We start from the raw sequence: 17,649 nt of genomic DNA, 5'->3' as shown, positions 1-17,649 counted from the left end.
CTAGAAATATGTTAAAGTAATTTTTCAACAATTGAAATTCTAATAAGTATAAGCTATTTATGCATAAAATCTGTTATGTTGGCTATTATCAGTGAGGAAGAAATTTTCTTCTACCCTTCCAGGATCTTCTGGTTGGTCTATGAATTAAATTGACATGAGACAGATTAACAGGAGAAAAATCAAGGTTTAATACCATGCATACACAAGAGAGACCCAGGAAAACTGAGTAACTTGCCAAGAAGGCTGAACCCCTAACCCTAAATACCATCTTCAGCTAAAGACAAAAGAGGATGTTGGGAATAGTGGTTTGGGACCTCAAAGGGGAGGAAGGCAGTTCACATGAAGATAGAAAATCATATGTTCAGAAAACGCTTATTAAGTGCGTCATGCCGTCATAATGGGATACAGAGTGGACTCTGATCTCTAGGCTCTGAATAGTTCCCCCACCACATCTGGCCCATATTCTCTGAAGATCCCTCTGGTGATGGCTTTTTCAGGAACAGGCCTCCTCTATCTAAAATTTTTAGGCAGTTATGGGGCAGGTCAAAGTTTCTTCCTAAGTCTTTTGGGAGATTTGTTTTCATCTCAAAATTATCTTCATCCCAAAGAGACTTTTTGGGGGTGGCAAGTTTTGCTGTCTTACACTTTCAGAATGTTGATGACACATCAGAAATATCTCTAAAGTCACCACAAGGAACAGTGTTTCTCCTCAGGAGTGGGGTGAGCATGTTTCCTATTTTCTGCTCCTGCCAGATAGCCTTGAACCATATGTGACTCATGTGGTTCTGGTGAATTTATTTAAACATAGTCCTAATGCATCATTTTTCCTAATCATGAGTTTTATTTATGTATTTTCTTTCATAATACTTTAGGGTCACACAAAATCAACTTTTTCTCTGTAGCTTCTGATATCAAGATTTTAGTCTAACATCCTTGGGTTTACAAATACGTGTTTTTGTTGTGAGTCACTACAAAGCATGTGGGAAGCAAGTCAAGTTTAATTAAAATAAATAAAATTGTATGCTTATAATCATTAACCTGCAAGAAATTAAAATATTGATGACTCAGCTGTGGTGAAATTAGGGAGGACTGAAATATTGGTCATACCATCCTGTGTGAAAATGTTTTTCTCTGTTTGAAACAACAAAATCAAACTAAAGAAGAAACACATTGATTGACCATCGCCCGACCCAAACCCTCCAAACTTATTTTCTTCCTAAAGAAAAATTCCCAAAAATTCTATCTGAATTGTTTTTATCTACAGAAACTCTATCTGGATTTTTTTAAAGGCATATATCCTTCATATGAGTGTCTTAGACTTATTATTGGAGGTAAAACTCATGCTTATTAGAATTTATCCAACAGTTGTTATATGTGACCCTGTCTGAGTTACTTTTAATAGATCAAAATAGGACTTACATCTGACATCCCAGTGTAGACTGAAATTTTAACTAAAATGCTGATTTGGGCAGCTGACTTTGGACTGCTTACCTGGCAAAGCAGGGTCTGGAAACAGTTCTGATTTAACCTCATTGTGCTAATTATTGTAAACTCGTTTCATGAGTAGGATAATAATTGTCACTTGAATTGTTGCCCTAAAAGTGGGGTAACTATGCGGCTATTAGATAACAATATATGGTTGTTTTGAGTGTGTGTATATGTGTGTGCTGACATTTAGGAAGGTATCGAAATTCAAGTAGTGTCAATTTTTCAATTGACAATTTCAATATAAGAATATGTGTCTATTAATGAGTATATAAGAATGCAGCCTATCAAGACAATATTACTCCTGTTGCACAAAAGTGCTTAACAGTGATTGTTGATATGCAGTCTTCATAACATCTTCGCAGAAAGATATGGGAACACTGGCTCCATCCTTTACCTTACCACTGCTCTCAGATTGTTGTTTGGGGAACTGGATTGTTGGTTTTTTTCTCACTCACTCTTGTATAAGTTATTTATGCTTCTTTATCATCTCCTCAACTAGGGTCTTCTGAAGTCAAGAATTGTATTTTATAAAATCCCTAGGTCCAATATAGAGCCTAATTCATGGCATATACAGACAGATTTATTTAAAAATCACCTGGATTTCATTTTGCAGTCATTATACAAAAATATACCTTTGCTCACTTACCTGTCATATTTTTAAAAAAAAAATTTAAGTGACAATAATCAGAGTAGGCTCACTGCCCAAAGATAAATACCTGTCAAGGGGATCTCTTAGTCCCCAAAAAGGCTCTTTGTAAACCAAGAATTTAAAAAGTTTAAATGTACTTTTAGCAACCTGAAATTTGCTTAATTGAAATTTTAGCATTATTTCTATATTCTGTCAACTGTTCCAGAATTGTTGGCATAGTCACCTAGTATCAGGAACACAGAACTAAATAAATTTCAATATAATTTTAATCCATTGCAGTTTCCAAAGAGATGCGTTAGAATGGGTTTTGCACTGTGAGATGCCATCATTAAAAATTTATGCAAATTAAATAACAGATTGCAGACCTGTGTACAGTCTCATTTTTCAAGAAGTGGAAATATTTTTAAATGAATGCTCTCATCTAGTGAATTAATTTTAATTTGTTGATCATATTTCAAACAGAAAATTAAAATTCATCTTGGAATAGTGATAATGCTTTTATGGTGGTGAACAGATTGAATCAGATAATTTAGTATCTTTTGTAACAAGTTCTTATGTTTTCTATAGGTGGATAAGCGGAGCAGCTGTAGTCAATGCATTTTACTCTTCAGGCAGAAATCAGATAGGTAAGGTCTGTTCTTAAATAATTGTATAATATTTCTCTGTTGGTCCCACGCTTTAGTGCTTTGCATGACCAATTTATTATATTCCCTATAAAAGCACTGTTGAGGCTGAGTTACTGATTTATTGAATATCCTCCTTGGAAGTAAATGTATCCATGTACCTCTTTTCACTATAATAGCAAAATTTAAATCAGTATAAGTCACATTAAGTGGTTCTGTTTCTTTTATAACATTCTCATTTATAGCTAAATGGTTTATCTTATTGCTAAGTACTTTTATTTCAAACTTCTTTTTTAAAAAATCCCCTTATATCTCCATAAAGTTATGTTAACTTTAGGACTTTCTAAGCATCAGCATCTTAAGTGGTTTAAGTTTCAAGAACCAAAGTTTCAGAAATCCATTTTTTTTCTCAGTTCTGTATGCAGGCATTGGTAGAGATGGTCCTGCTCTGTATCATTGTTTTCTCCTAGAATGTTCCAAGAGAGAGGCTCAGAAAGTCGCAAAGTTGGTTTTACTAGGTTGAACCATGTGGAATTGTGTTTACTTAACCACTTTTGATCCCCCCAGAAATGTATGTTCACTAGTAGTAATATCACATAAATAAGCATAGAAATTAATACCTTAGTGAATAATACTATGAATAATGAAACAGCTTAATAAAACAAAGATATATTTTTTCTCTTCCTGGGAATACCTTAACATCTTGAAGCTCTCTCTTAAGTATCTTACAAATAGATACATTCCCCCTGCCCCAAGGGTTTTAGTATGAAGAAAGACAACCAACTGATTTAGTACTTCAGTGGAAGTATTCTAAACAGTGTAGCCAGCTTCTCCAGGTTTGTTCAGTCCAGCCCTTCATTTCTATGCGTAGTCAAAAATCAGGTGGGAAGGTAAAGTTTGATGATACTTCTTACCATTGCTTTTAAAAGTAGTCTGATACATCTCCCAGCTAGTAAAATGATTACCTGAACCTAGGTCAGAGCCTGTTTAATGATCAACTCAGAACCCATGCAGTCTATCCTTTGTAAAGTATTCCTAGAAACCATTCAGACCTTTTCCTGAAAGTTGCTTGGTTGCGTCCAACTGTTTGTAACCACATGGACTGTAGCCCGCCAGGCTCCTCTTTCCATGGAGTTCTCTAGGCAAGAGTACTGGAGTGGGTAGCTATTCCCTTTTCTAGGAGATTTTCCTGACCCAGAGATTGAACCCAGTTCTTCTGCCTTACAGGCAGATTCTTAACCATCTGAGCCACCAGGGAAACTCTTTATCATTAAAGACCTTTGCTTTTTCTCTGGAGAGTCTTTACTTTGGAAATCTCTTTGATATTCAGTAGTTCTGTCGGTGTAAAGTCTAGTTCGTTCTGCTGCTGCTGCTGTTTAGTCACTAAGTCATGTCCAACCCTTTGCAACCCCATGGACTATAACCTGCCAGGCTCCTTTGTCCATGGGATTCTCCAGGCAAGAATACTGGAGTGGGTTGCCATTTCCTTCTCCAGGGGATCTTCCCAACCCAGGGATTGAACCCACATCTCCTGCTTGGCAGGTGGATTCTTCACTGTTGAGCCATCTGGGAAGCTCCTCATTCATTCAAGACTTAGACTAAATAGGATAATTGACTTTTAAAGGATTCCCAAGGCAAAGTGAGCCAGCCTCAACTTCAATTGTGCATTAGGGCAGACTAAAGGATACTGCTTTATATTAATCCAGCTCAGGATCCTATCAGACCTAGTGCTGAAGCACTCCCAAGAGACCACTCTGGCATGTTCATCCTCTCAATCCTCTAGAGCAATTCAAGACTCTAAATTACCCCTTGTTCCTGAAGCTGACTCAAAATTGGTCTGCCTCAGAGATTCCCTGAGCAGAGAAGACCTGGGTATGTTCTCATTTTGAATTTAATACCCTCAAACCAAACAAGCTACAGCAAAAGGAAAAAGAAGTTAAAAGTGGCCTGAAATCTCACAAAGCAGACAATTATTATCTGAATAATCAAGAACTGGCTGTAATAAGCATTCTTAATGTATAAGAAAGACCTCTTAAAGATACTTAATATAAATTCCTTTGATGGAAATAAGAAATCTGAAAAATTGCTAACCTCTTTTCATATGCTTATCTGCTAATAACAGCATTCAGAGAAAGGGAAAGTGTCATGCATGAGAATGCTTTGACGTGTACATTTTCTCCTTGACAATCCATTTAAATCTCCAAAATGGGGATTGTCTTAACTAAAAACAATTGAAGATCCTGATCTCTCATTTTCTTCTTCATAAAAGTGTATTTGTGTGCCTATCCATGGCCATCCATACCTAGATATATGGCTTTTGCAACACTCTCTTAATGGAGTTGATATCATGTGCATCACAGAATTAGAACTAGTATAGAATAACATGTCTCATAAATGACCCTCCCACCTTCACACAAATCCCCTAAACTATAACACATGCAATTTCTTGTGGGATTGATCTTTTTATGTTATGGTAAAAAAAGAACTTCTTTTATTATTATATAGGGAGTTATTCATATTAATAATTTCTACTTTTTAATTCAGTTCCCACCACTTTTTGTCATAACTCACACATGTAGGCTACATTCCAATTTTCATGCACCCTTGCCCCTTCTCAAAAACAAAAAGTCAACTTTCAGGACAGGCAGGCATGCTGAAAGTGGTAAATTGACTTGTTCCTCTTCCTTGTATAATTGTACCATAGAGCTTTAGGGACCTTTCATGTCATTAGAAAAGCTGCACTTGAATGTTTTGTCAAGTGTTTCTCTGTAAATTTCAGGCACTATCCAATCATCTTATTAACCTTTCAAGTCTTATCCAAGGAAATGACAAGTCATTTGAGAAGTCTTACTACTGCTGCATTCTCCTTTTTCAATAACAACAAAATTCTTTTCCAATTTTAGGTAATTTATAAGTAATTTATAGTGTATTCAGCCTGAGTGATCTGTGACTACCTTGACATAATTAAACTTTGTAAAATTGTCTTACTCATCCTTCAGTTCAGTTCAGTCGCTCAGTCATGTCTGACTCTTTCCGACCCCATGAATCGCAGCACACCAGGCCTTCCTGTCCATCACCAACTCCCGGAGTTTACTCAAATTCATGTCCATCAAGTTGGTGATGCCATCCAGCCATCTCATCCTCTGTCGTCCCTTTCTCCTCCTGCCCCCAATCCCTCCCAGCATCAGTGTCTTTTCCAATGAGTCAACTCTTCGCATGAGGTGGCCAAAGTATTGGAGTTTCGCTTTAGCATCCATCCTTCCAGTGAACACCCAGGACTAATCTCCTTTAGAATTGACTGTTTGGATCTCCTTGCAGTCCAAGGGACTCTCAAGAGTCTTCTCTAACACCACAGTTCAAAAACATCAATTCTTCAGCGCTCAGCTTTCTTCACAGTCCAATTCTGACATCCATACATGACCACAGGAAAAACCATAGCCTTGACTAGAGGGACCTTTGTTGGCAAAGTAGTGTTTCTGCTTTTGAATATGCTATCTAGGTTGGTCATAACTTTCCTTCCAAGAAGTAAGCGTCTTTTAATTTCATGGCTGCAGTCACCATCTGCAGTGATTTTGGAGCCCCCCAAAATAAAGTCTGACATTGTTTCCACTGTTTCCCCATCTATTTCCCATGAAGTGGTGGGATCAGATGCCATGATCTTCGTTTTCTGAATGTTCAGCTTTAAGCCAACTTTTTCACTCTCCTCTTTCACTTTCAACAAGAAGCTTTTTAGTTCCACTTCACTTTCTGCCATAAGAGTGGTGTCATTAGGATTCTTATTTTCAGACTTGAGAATTAAGAGTAAATTTTTCTAGACATGTTGCTATTTTATTTAATATAAAAACAATGTTTAATTTTTCCACCAAAATTGATTTTATCTGATTGCACTCTTGAGCTTTATATCAAAGATTCTAAAATTGGGTTGCTTGCAGTCTTAAAAAAATAAACCAGGGAAGTGAGGGGATAGGCATGAGGAGAAACTCTGTCTTTTGTTTCATGGACCAGTGGTGTATTTAACTAACTAACTTGTTGACAATCATGAACATAAAAAATGCACAACTCAGCAGTTGGTAATTATCAACAGTTGGGATGTCTACTAGTAACAATGATAAGACTAATCAGTAAAATCCTCATAAATATTTAGCTGACAGAGTAGAAGGAGAAATCATGATTTGCAAAGTTGAACTTGAAGACTAGTATTTAATATGAGCCGTAAAAATCTTATCACTTGCCTGAAAAAGTATATCAGGGTATAATTAAAGCAGCAGGATCTTTATAGTTAATGTTTAGTCTTAATATTGTGTTTCATAAGAGCATTTTATGTAATGGATGGATTTTAATCAAAGTACATAGTGTGGGAGATAGTCCTCACTTTAAGTTAATAAAGTACTGCACATAATTTTTATATTTCAAGCTAAAAATAATTTCTTGGCACTGTTGATAGCTCAGGCAGCTACATGTGACGTATAATGTTCATCAGAATTCTCCAAGGACAAAAATTTTGTGTGTGTGTGTTTTTTTTTAACTTAGTCATTTTGATTGTTAAAACAACTTTCCAGATATTTTTTAAACATCTAAAGAGCACTTAAATTGCCCAGTGTATATCTTAAAGTTTCCTCTGTAAATAGCTCGTATTTATCCCTGAAACACTTACAAGTTAAGGTGATACTCACCCCAACTGAATGACAAAAAACAATGTTTGCTACTCTGTATTAACTAGGTCTTATATTTCTTAAACTAAGGGCCTTTCTTTTGTGCTCTTGATGTTCCATGCAGCAATAGCTCAGGCCTTTACATGTAGTAGATGTTGATACTAATGATTTTTTATTTTTGCTTACAGAACATAATGCTTCAGTGGATACTAGAATTTTACAATGTGAAAGATAAAATCTCAAAACTATGAATGTTATGAGGGAAGGGGAGGGCATAGGGGAGGTGGAGAAGTAGAACACCATAGAGACAAAGACCAGGAAGAATATGCTGTCTTTAGTTAGGGAACAATGATAAGCCATCCAAGGTGTTTTAGCAGGATAGTGGTAATGACCACAGTGGCACTTTAGTTGGCAAGCAGGGTAGAGTAGATTTAGGATAGATTGAAATTTGGGGAGACTGGAAGAAGACCTAAGAAAGCCAATTAGGAAATTAAGTAATTCTTCAGGTAAGAAATGAGAGTGTGAACTTAGAAGGTGGCCAGTAGGACTGATAGGAGGAGATAAACAGAAGAAATGCTACCGGAAAGAAGGTACAGGACCTGATTTTTTCCTTACTAGATGATGTAAGGACTTTGTAAAAAGAAAGGAGACATGAAAGATAAACAGAAAAATGTTCACTTTGGGTGATTGAGACTCTTCACATGCTATTAGCAGAAATAATAAAAGTCAGATGGCTTAGAAGGGAAATGAGGAGTTTGATGTGTGACACATGAAATTTAAACAGTGTGAAATGTCTAAGCATAGAAAATTAGCTAGTTAAGACAGATTTCAGGGTAGATATAAAAATTACAATTCATTTATTTATGTCTTTAAGACACTGTAAGAAATTCACTCATTTCTTCATCAGTTATTGATTTATTACCTGTTATGTTCCAGGCACTATCCAATTTAAGGTGCTAGAGATAATTAAAAATTCAAATGGACTCAAAAACAAATAAAAAAATACATGTACGTGCAAACAAACCTATGCTGTCAAAGAGCTAATACTTGAGGTGCTTTGAGGAAGACATGAAAAATGAAGGACTAAACAACCATAAATAATAAATAGTCACATGCCTTAATGAAAATTTAAAGAGGTTATGTGATTAAGGGGTACTTTTGATTGTCTCTGTTTATTTACTAAGCTATTGTAGATGTATAAACTATTAGACATGTTAAAAACAATACTTCTGTTATTAACTGTTTCTCCCAAATATTTGCAGTGGAGAAAAGACCTTCTGAATGAGATAATAATTTTCCCTTGCTCTAAATTCCTTACAGCATGAAAACAATCTTAACAGATGTTATACAGTCAGTTGTGATTATAAATCACAGATATGGTGCATTCTGGGATAAACTCTTTACTGTCATCAACAATAAATGACCTGGGGACTTCCCTGGTGGCCCAGTGGTTAAGAATCTGCTCTTTCACTACAAGGAGCATGGGTTCGATCCCTGGTTGGGAAACTAAGATCCCGCTTGCCTTGGTGGTGCACCCAAAATAAATAAAATAAAATATAAAGAAATAACAGCATCTTACCAATAGATGACCTGCATTTGTTTTTGTCACAGAAGACTTTTGTATACAATTAAGTGAAACTGACATACTGGAAAGCAGTTAGCAGGCAAACAACCAATCCAACGCCTGTCATTACAGAAAAAAACTACACTCAATCTTTAACCATCTTCTTTGCTTATAGTCTTCCCAGCTGGCATTCTGCAGCCACCCTTTTTCAGTGCCCAGCAGCCTAAGTCATTGAACTATGGGGGCATTGGCATGGTCATAGGACACGAAATCACCCATGGCTTCGATGACAATGGTAAAGTACAACTGATGCTTTTATTTGCCTGAGATATACCCTAGTAAACTTAATTAAGAGTTATAATAATGTATCAATATAAAACACATTTATTCATCAGTGTATCATTAGCCTAACAATCACTGCACTTTTAATGTTCCTTTTAAATTGTTGCTTTAGAAGATCAGAATTTTCTAATAGTGAGGTTTAGCAATGTGTGCTTTTCACTCTGACAGAATAAAACAATATCCACATTGAGAAGACATTGATATTTGTCAACACCAATGATAACGTCTGTTCTTATTTCATGATTATGTCTTATCTCTCCAGAATTTTAGAGGGCAGAGTCCATGTCTTAAAATTAAACGTAAGCTCAGAAAGTAAGGTACCCCCAGGACTTTTAAACTTCCTGTGGTCAGAGACTTTTTTTTTTTTTTGACTGCATCTCACACCTACTATCTAGTTCACAGCTTTGCAAACAGTAGGAAATTAAATGTTTACATGCTGCCCCAAACAGCAACATAGATTTCAAGTTTCAGTGAAATTTGAGAGGAATGGAAGTAAAGACATGAGATATGTAAAGAGGTAGGAGTTGAAGCTGTAGCAAAGATCAGTTTATAATTGGAAAGAAATAAGAACAGTAGAGAGAAAATAAATAAGCCTTAACCTAACTTCAGAAAGTCAGAGGAAGAAAAGGAGACAGGAGGGATATACTAAGGGTCTGTTAACTCAATTAAACTATATAGCAATCTTCACAGGTAGGTATTAATACTGTTTTCATTTTTCAAACAGAAAAATATAGACTCATAAGACTTGGTTAAAGTTACAAAACTGGGAGTTGGTGGAACCAGGATATGGGTTCAGGTAGTCTGTCTTTATAGCCCTTACCTTATTCACTACATCATAGATAACTGTTTAAAAGATGACAAAATCAAGTGTCAAACATATAATGTATATAAATGCTGCTGAAGCTCAAGAAGGAGAAAGATCAAAGTAGTTAGGATCAACAAGAAAGCTCCAAGACTAAAGGTGACTTTTTGTTTGTGCTTGAAGTAGGGCAAAACTATGAGTCCACAATTACTAATGAAAGGTTAGTAAATGGAAATGAATTCATAGCAAATGAATGCCATAGTGAAATACTGACCTCTTTAAAAATCTTAAAACATCAAAGCAAACAGACTTGGTTCAGGCAAAAATCATCCAACAGAAACAAGTCATGATTTCAGGAGTAATTATCTGGTGGCCTTGGCCGAGACATCAACAACCAAGTGGGTAAAATTGGATTAATCTGGATTAATACTAGGGCATATCAGCAAAGAGAGCCATAATGGTCTGGTTTTTATCAACTCTAGATGAGAAAGCAGAACAGTTTATCTACTCATCTGTCCAGGTTAATGTTCTCTTGCATACTTGGTATTTCAGTCCTTGCACTTTGAATTAAAGATATCTTATTGCAGCTCTTGATGTAATGAGTTCTCATTTTACTTAGATAAATATATATTCCAGGCAGAAATTTTAACAAGGATGGAGACCTCGTTGACTGGTGGACTCAACAGTCTGCAAATAATTTTAAAGACCTATCCCAGTGCATGGTGTACCAGTATGGGAACTTCTCCTGGGACTTAGCAAATGGAGAGCATGTATGTAATCAGCATTCTCTTGAAAAGTCGTATTCAGTCTTAAGTGAATTACCAATGCTTTCTTAACAATCCAAACATAGTTAAGGATCTTTAAGTGTGTGTGTTTTTTTTTTTTTAACAGCTCAATGGAATTAATACACTGGGAGAAAACATTGCTGATAATGGTGGTATTGGCCAAGCATACAGAGTGAGTAATATTTTCTTTCCATTTTAGTGGTTAGAGTGCATATTGATCACATTTAATCATTCATTTTAAAGCCTTTTGCAAAAGATACATTTAACAATAGAAAATTGAAAATACACAAGGAGAAAGGGGATTGTATATATGCTGATAAGAGGGGGCAATGCAGTTGATAGGATTGAGCTGAATACCATTCTCTAAGCTTTAAAGAAACTAACGAAAAAAGGAAACAAAATATTATAATGACAGAATTGAGGAGGTATGCAAGTTCCATAGAGGAGGCAACATTTTTCTAAGAAATAATCTCTGAGATAGTTTTTCAGAAAAGATAGTCTACAAAAAGATTTATTATAGAATCATTCATTGACGTACTGAACAAGACCCTCAGTTTCTTGGCAGGTGAAGCAGTATCTGGGAATGATAACATAAACCCAGTCCAATTACAGTGATAAGTGAAGGACTGAAGTGATATGGTTCCTGCATGTGGCCTTGTAATGGTCCGTACTGTAAACGCAGAGGAGTATATTGTTGGAATATCCCTTAGAATCTCATTTAGGCTTGCATTCAACAATACTTTCTGAGGCCTTCACTCTGTTTTTGGCACTATTTTTGGTGCTAGAGATCCAGCTTCAAACCCTTCATAAAATGCCATTATTTGATGATTTGAACCAGGATTAAAGATGGCCTAGTGGATGCTATGTGCACAGGAAAAAGTAGAGTTTTTCATAAAATAGTGGGGGAGTAATGGTCTTGGAAGTAAATATGGAGTGAGTATGATTTTGAGTTGTTTTCCCAACCCTGAGATAGCCCACATGTAGGAGAAAAAGGCAGAGGTTACATGAGAGGACACAGGGGACAAGGTGTCCGCAGGATCGAATCAGGCTACTGACATAAGATGGATGGAATATTCATTGTAGTGGATGAAGATGTAGTGTTATTTGCTCACCACAGAGATGTTTGGGTTGGAGGGGAGAAGAGACTTGGTGGTTGGGTCAGGAAAAAGGAATTATCAGAACAATGTGGGAGAGGTGACTGAGGCCTGTAAATTGGCAGTGACCCAGGATGACCAAAGTGTGAGGCTTGGGAGATAAATCTGGCTGAAAATTTTCCAAAAGAATGAATCTCAGCCAAGTCCTGGGGGATAGTAGATTACTGCTTCTTTGAATATTTGATCTTTTTTTTTTTTTTTAAACTGGATGCCAGACATTGTACATTTTGCATCTTTGGGTGGAGAAAATTTTTGTTCTCTTGTTAATATTCTTGAGCTTTATTTTAGGGTGCAGTTAAATCCCTCAGAAATGGCTAGATCCTTTTATATCTTGCTTTTGCATTGTGTTAGGTATACTGTGTGAACCTAGAGGTCTGCTATTCTTGTATTGTGTGAGTACCAGACATTTTATCTCTAATCCTTTTCTGCAGTCCCTTCCCTAGCCTTGGATAGTTTGCGCGCATGTATACTCAGGTACTTAGCTGAATATTGAGGGGATGTTTGATTTCTGAGAGTCTTTTTCTCTGCATTTTCTCCTCTTCAACCTGTCCTTGGTGTCCTTGAATTCTCAATGCCTTTTCCTCACCCATTCAAGAAGTCTACCAGGCTCCACTGGGGTTTCCTGCTCTATTTTGTGGTCCAGAGTGCTCAAGTTATAAGCTAGGGCAGTCATAGGGCTCCTCTTATTTACCGTCTCCTAGAGATCAGATTTTGCCTGATGTCTAGCGTCATGCAAACCATTGTTTAATATATTTTGTCTATCATTTCGTTGTTTCAGTGGAAGCATAAATTCAGTCTCAGTCACTCCATCTTGCCTGAAAGTGGAAGGCATTGACCCTTTTAATAGTACTTGGTGATTCTAATACACAACCAGATTGAGAATCACTGCTGTAAAAATTCAGCCAAAGTCTGGGTTAAGGGTACTTCCATGGAGATCCTCGTGTAGAACAAGTACAGGTTTATAATAACGAAGCAAATTACAATTGTGCAAATATATTATTATATATGAAGTCTTGACTTGTAATACTTCTTGGTAGACTGTGAACTCCCTCAGAGGAGTAGGTTCATGTCTTTTCTATATCCCTGGCATCTTTGCACATTCAGTTCAGTTCAGTTCAGTTCAGTCACTCAGTCGTGTCTGACTCTTTGTGACCCCATGAATCACAGCACGCCAGGCCTCCCTGTCCATCACCAACTCCCAGAGTTCACCCAAACTCAGTGTATCAAGTTGGTGATGCCATCCAGCCATCTCATCCTCTGTCGTCTGCTTCTCCTCCTGCCCTTAATCGGTCACCCTGCTTATTTAACTCATATGCAGAGTACATCATGGGAAACGCTGGGCTGGAAGAAGCACAAGCTGGAATCAAGATTGCCAGGAGAAATATCAATAACCTCAGATATGCAGATGACACCATCCTTATGGCAGAAAGTGAGGAGGAACTAAAAAGCCTCTTGATGAAAGTGAAAGAGGATAGTGAAAAAGTTGGCTTAAAGCTCAACATTCAGATAACTAAAATCATGGCATCCGGTCCCATCACTTCATGGGAAATAGATGGGGAAACAGTGGAAACAGTGTCAGAGTTTTTTTGGAGGGGCTCCAAAATCACTGCAGATGGTGATTGCAGCCATGAAATTAAAAGACGCTTACTTCTTGGAAGAAAAGTTATGACCAACCTAGATAGCATATTCAAAAGCAGAGACATGACTTTGCCGACTAAGGTCTGTCTAGTCAAGGCTATGGTTTTTCCTGTGGTCATGTATGGATGTGAGAGTTGGACTGTGAAGAAGGCTGAGTGCCAAAGAATTGATGCTTTTGAACTGTGGTGTTAGAGAAGACTCTTGAGAGTCCCTTGGACGGAAAGGAGATCCAACCAGTCCATTCTGAAGGAGATCAGTCCTGGGGTTTCTTTGGAAGGAATGATGCTAAAGCTGAAACTCCAGTACTTTGGCCACCTCATGCAAAGAGTTGACTTATTGGAAAAGACTCTGATGCTGGGAGGGATTGGGGGTAGGAGAGAAGGGGATGACAGAGGATGAGATTGCTGGATGGCATCACTGACTGGATGGACGTGAGTCTGAGTGAACTCCGGGAGTTGGTGATGGACAGGGAGGCCTGGCGTGCTGCGATTCATGGGGTCGCAAAGAGTCGGACACAACTTAGCGACTAAACTGAACTGAACTGATTCTTAGAATCATATGGTGCTAAACCTCTAAGGAATCTCAGGAGACTCCCTTAACTTTTCTCAAGAATCTCTCAAATGAAATCTGTTGTGAATCTCTTTTTGCTGAGAGTGATAACCCAGTCAAGTATAGCAATTACAGATTCTCTTGGCTACTCTTTCTTCCAACTGGCTAGACTTACTCATCTATAGAACAACATTTAGATAAGTTTTCCATCACTTATGTAAATCCATCCTTTCATTCAGTTAACATTTGTTGATTTTCTGACATTAGCTAGGCTTTTATCATCTGTTAATCATTAATCTTATTCTTTTCAGAGTATTTGTAAATAAATTCTAGATTTCTTTCTAATCCATTAAATACTTGAAGGTTGCCATAACTAAATGTATTATTATGGTGATTCTGATGTTAATTACTTGGTCATATGATCTTCAAATAGGTTTATGTATAAATTTAGGAATTATAAACATCATGTTTCTATTTCATTAACTGCCTAGGCCTATCAAAACTATGTTAAAAAGCATGGTGAAGAAAAATTACTTCCTGGACTTGACCTAAATCACAGACAACTGTTCTTCCTGAATTTTGCCCAGGTATTGTTATCTTTCTTGATTGATAGATATGAAAATCATTTTGAGTTATAATTTCATACTAAGTTAGATATTGCATACTGAGTCTTCTTATTTTAATCAGTTGTGGCAGAGCATTTGATTGACTGACTTTCATTGTGTGTAATAGTCTGTCAGACCATATTAATGATAATTATGTTTCTGGTTGCCTATTATTAAACATTATTTGAAGAGTAATTGGTTGTGGAATGCAGAATTTCTATTTAATTTTTGCAATAGGAAGTTTGCTTTTCTTCCAAACTGCCCAAACAAATAATCCTTGATGCAACCTGAGCTCACTGCTTTCCTTTGTCTATTTCTATCCCTAGGTGTGGTGTGGAACCTACAGGACAGAGTATGCACTCAACTCCATTAAAACAGACGTGCACAGTCCAGGCAATTTCAGGTGTGTGGATATCAATAGTGTCAAAGTGCTCCAATATTGGCTCCATGATTTCAGATTTGGAGGGTTGTTTTTGACTCTGATTCTGTACAATTTGGAAATCCAGTGCTTTTCTTTTTCCTTTTTTTTTTTTCTTTTTGTTTTTTGAGGGTCTCAGAAAGAATTAACCAAACACATCAAGATAAATGTCATGTTTACATAAGCATAGCTTTGACTGCTCTTATCCTCAGACTGTATATGACCCAGGCCCAGTTGTTAATGAATTCCAACAAAGATGTCACCTCAGAACAGCGGCTCTATTTAAAGCTAGCAGAGACATTTCTAAGAGGCTACAAAAGGCAAAGGTCTAGAACCAGTGAGTAGCTGTTCCAAAAAGATTTCCATTCAACACAGAGGAAAATTTTCTAGTAATTAAAAGGTCCCAACTTGGAGTAAAGTTGTTCCCAAAACTCCAGGAAAGAGTATGATGAAGCAGAGGTCAGAGAACAGCCTGGCAGGGAGGCTGGAGGAAAATTCTACTCCGTGCAGAGTAGAAGGTTGAATTATAAGGTATCTAAAGTCCTTCCCTGGAGAAGGCAATGGCACCCCACTCCAGTACTCTTGCCTGAAAAATCCCATGGACGGAGGAGCCTGGTGGGCTGCAGTCCATGGGGTCGCAAAGAGTTGGACACGACTGAGCGACTTCACTTTCACTTTTCACTTCCTTGCATTGGAGAATGAAATGGCAACCCACTCCAGTGTTCTTGCCTGAAGAATCCCAGGGACGGGGGAGCCTGGTGGGCTGCTGTCTGAGATCGCACAGTGTTAGACACGACTAAAGCGACTTAGCAGCAGCAGCAAAGTCCTTCCCAATTCAGAAAACCTAAGAGAACACCAGATTGAAAGAAGATCAACCAACTGTCATTTGAATGTTAAATTGTAAATCCCTGTGTGTCTGTTTTAGGGCTGAGTTCTTAATTCCCACCCCTTCCTCGGGTACTAAACTCTTCATCACCAACTTACTGATCAGCAGCAGCACCTCTCAGGCATGAATGTGTGAAAAACAAATTAAAATTTCTGTAGGCTTATTGGGAAACAGTTTGAGAACAAAAGAAAACTCATGGGCTAATTTTAAAAGCTTCTCCTAAAACAAACATAAACATACTACCCAGATCATTCACTCCTGAAAAACATACACATTCAATTGTGAAATAATAAAAAAGCATATTTAAAATTAAAGAACTCATCTTATTCTTGTATCATCATCACCATTTAATATTTGCCTTAACAGTTTTTTCAAATTCATTCAGTCAACAATTGACTATTGTATGCCTATTATATGTTTAGTGCAAACTAAATTTATCCTTGCTAGGATGTACAAATTAGGTTCTTTTTTACATAAAAAAGTGAAGTGCTGGTCGCTTAGTCACTCCAACTCTTTGCAACCCCACAGACTGCAGCCCGCCAGGCTCCTCTGTTCATAGAATTCTCCAGGCAAGAATACTGGAGTGAGTAGCCGTTCTCTTCTCCAGGGGATCTTCCCAACCCAGGGATCGAACCCCGGCCTCTTGCATTGCAGGCAGATCCTTTACTGTCTGAGCCATGAGCAGCATAATCCCTGGACCGATTCTCATTATGGTTTTGTAATTTTTAGGTTTTTTTTTTTTATTTTTATTTTTAAAATTTTACTTCCAGTTTTATTGAGATATAATTAGCATACAGCACAATATAAGTTTCAGATGTATAGCATGGTGGTTCAAATTGCATACATCATGAAGTGATTACCATAACATTAATAACTTTATTGAACTTCTGTCATCTCAAATAGATACAAAATTAAACAAAACAATACTTTTTCCTTATAATGGGAACTCTTCCGTCTTACTCTCTTAACTGTCATGTGTAACACACAGCAGTATTAATTTTATCTGTCATGTTGTGCATCGCATCCCTAGTACTTATTTATTTTATAACCAGAAGTTTATACCTTTCAACTACCTTCATCCAGTTTCCCTCCCCCTGATAACCACAAATCTGATAGATTTTCCTCTGAGTGTGTTTCTTTATTTTATTTTTTTAATATAAATTTATTTTAATTGGAGGCTAATTACTTTACAATATTGTATTGGTTTTGCCATATGTCAGCATGAATCCGCCACAGGTGTACACATGTTCTCCATCCTGAACCCCTCCCCCCCCCACCTCCCTCCCCATGCCATCCCTCTGGGTCATCCCAGTGCACCAGCCCTGAGCATCCTGTATCATACATCGAGTATAAATGACTTACAATACCATGTTAATTCCTGCTGCAAAACAGTGATTTAATAGCTTTAATGTTTTAAGGTTGTCTTTTTCCTTACTGAAGTCTTCAGAAGTTAAGGTCTAACAATGCGGGGATAACAGAGTATTTATAAGCTCA

The 17,649-nt window shown here is 37.2% G+C and overlaps 1 protein-coding gene across 1 annotated transcript in view; it reads left to right on the top strand.

Annotated features, from left to right (window-relative positions):
* The window catches only part of MME (membrane metalloendopeptidase), a 102,010-nt gene that overhangs the window by 74,842 nt on the left and 9,519 nt on the right, over positions 1–17,649 (top strand). Inside the window, exons 16-21 of the mRNA XM_068972329.1 lie at positions 2,705–2,763; positions 9,152–9,271; positions 10,757–10,890; positions 11,012–11,077; positions 14,738–14,833; positions 15,178–15,254. Coding sequence (XP_068828430.1) covers positions 2,705–2,763; positions 9,152–9,271; positions 10,757–10,890; positions 11,012–11,077; positions 14,738–14,833; positions 15,178–15,254 — 552 coding nt within the window. The remainder of the gene's footprint in view (positions 1–2,704; positions 2,764–9,151; positions 9,272–10,756; positions 10,891–11,011; positions 11,078–14,737; positions 14,834–15,177; positions 15,255–17,649) is intronic.

Source organism: Capricornis sumatraensis, chromosome 1 (genome assembly GCF_032405125.1).
Source record: "Capricornis sumatraensis isolate serow.1 chromosome 1, serow.2, whole genome shotgun sequence".
Taxonomy (NCBI): Eukaryota; Metazoa; Chordata; class Mammalia; order Artiodactyla; family Bovidae; genus Capricornis; species Capricornis sumatraensis.
The sequence above is the reverse complement of the archived record's forward strand: the minus strand, read 5'-3'. Positions and strand labels throughout refer to the sequence as shown.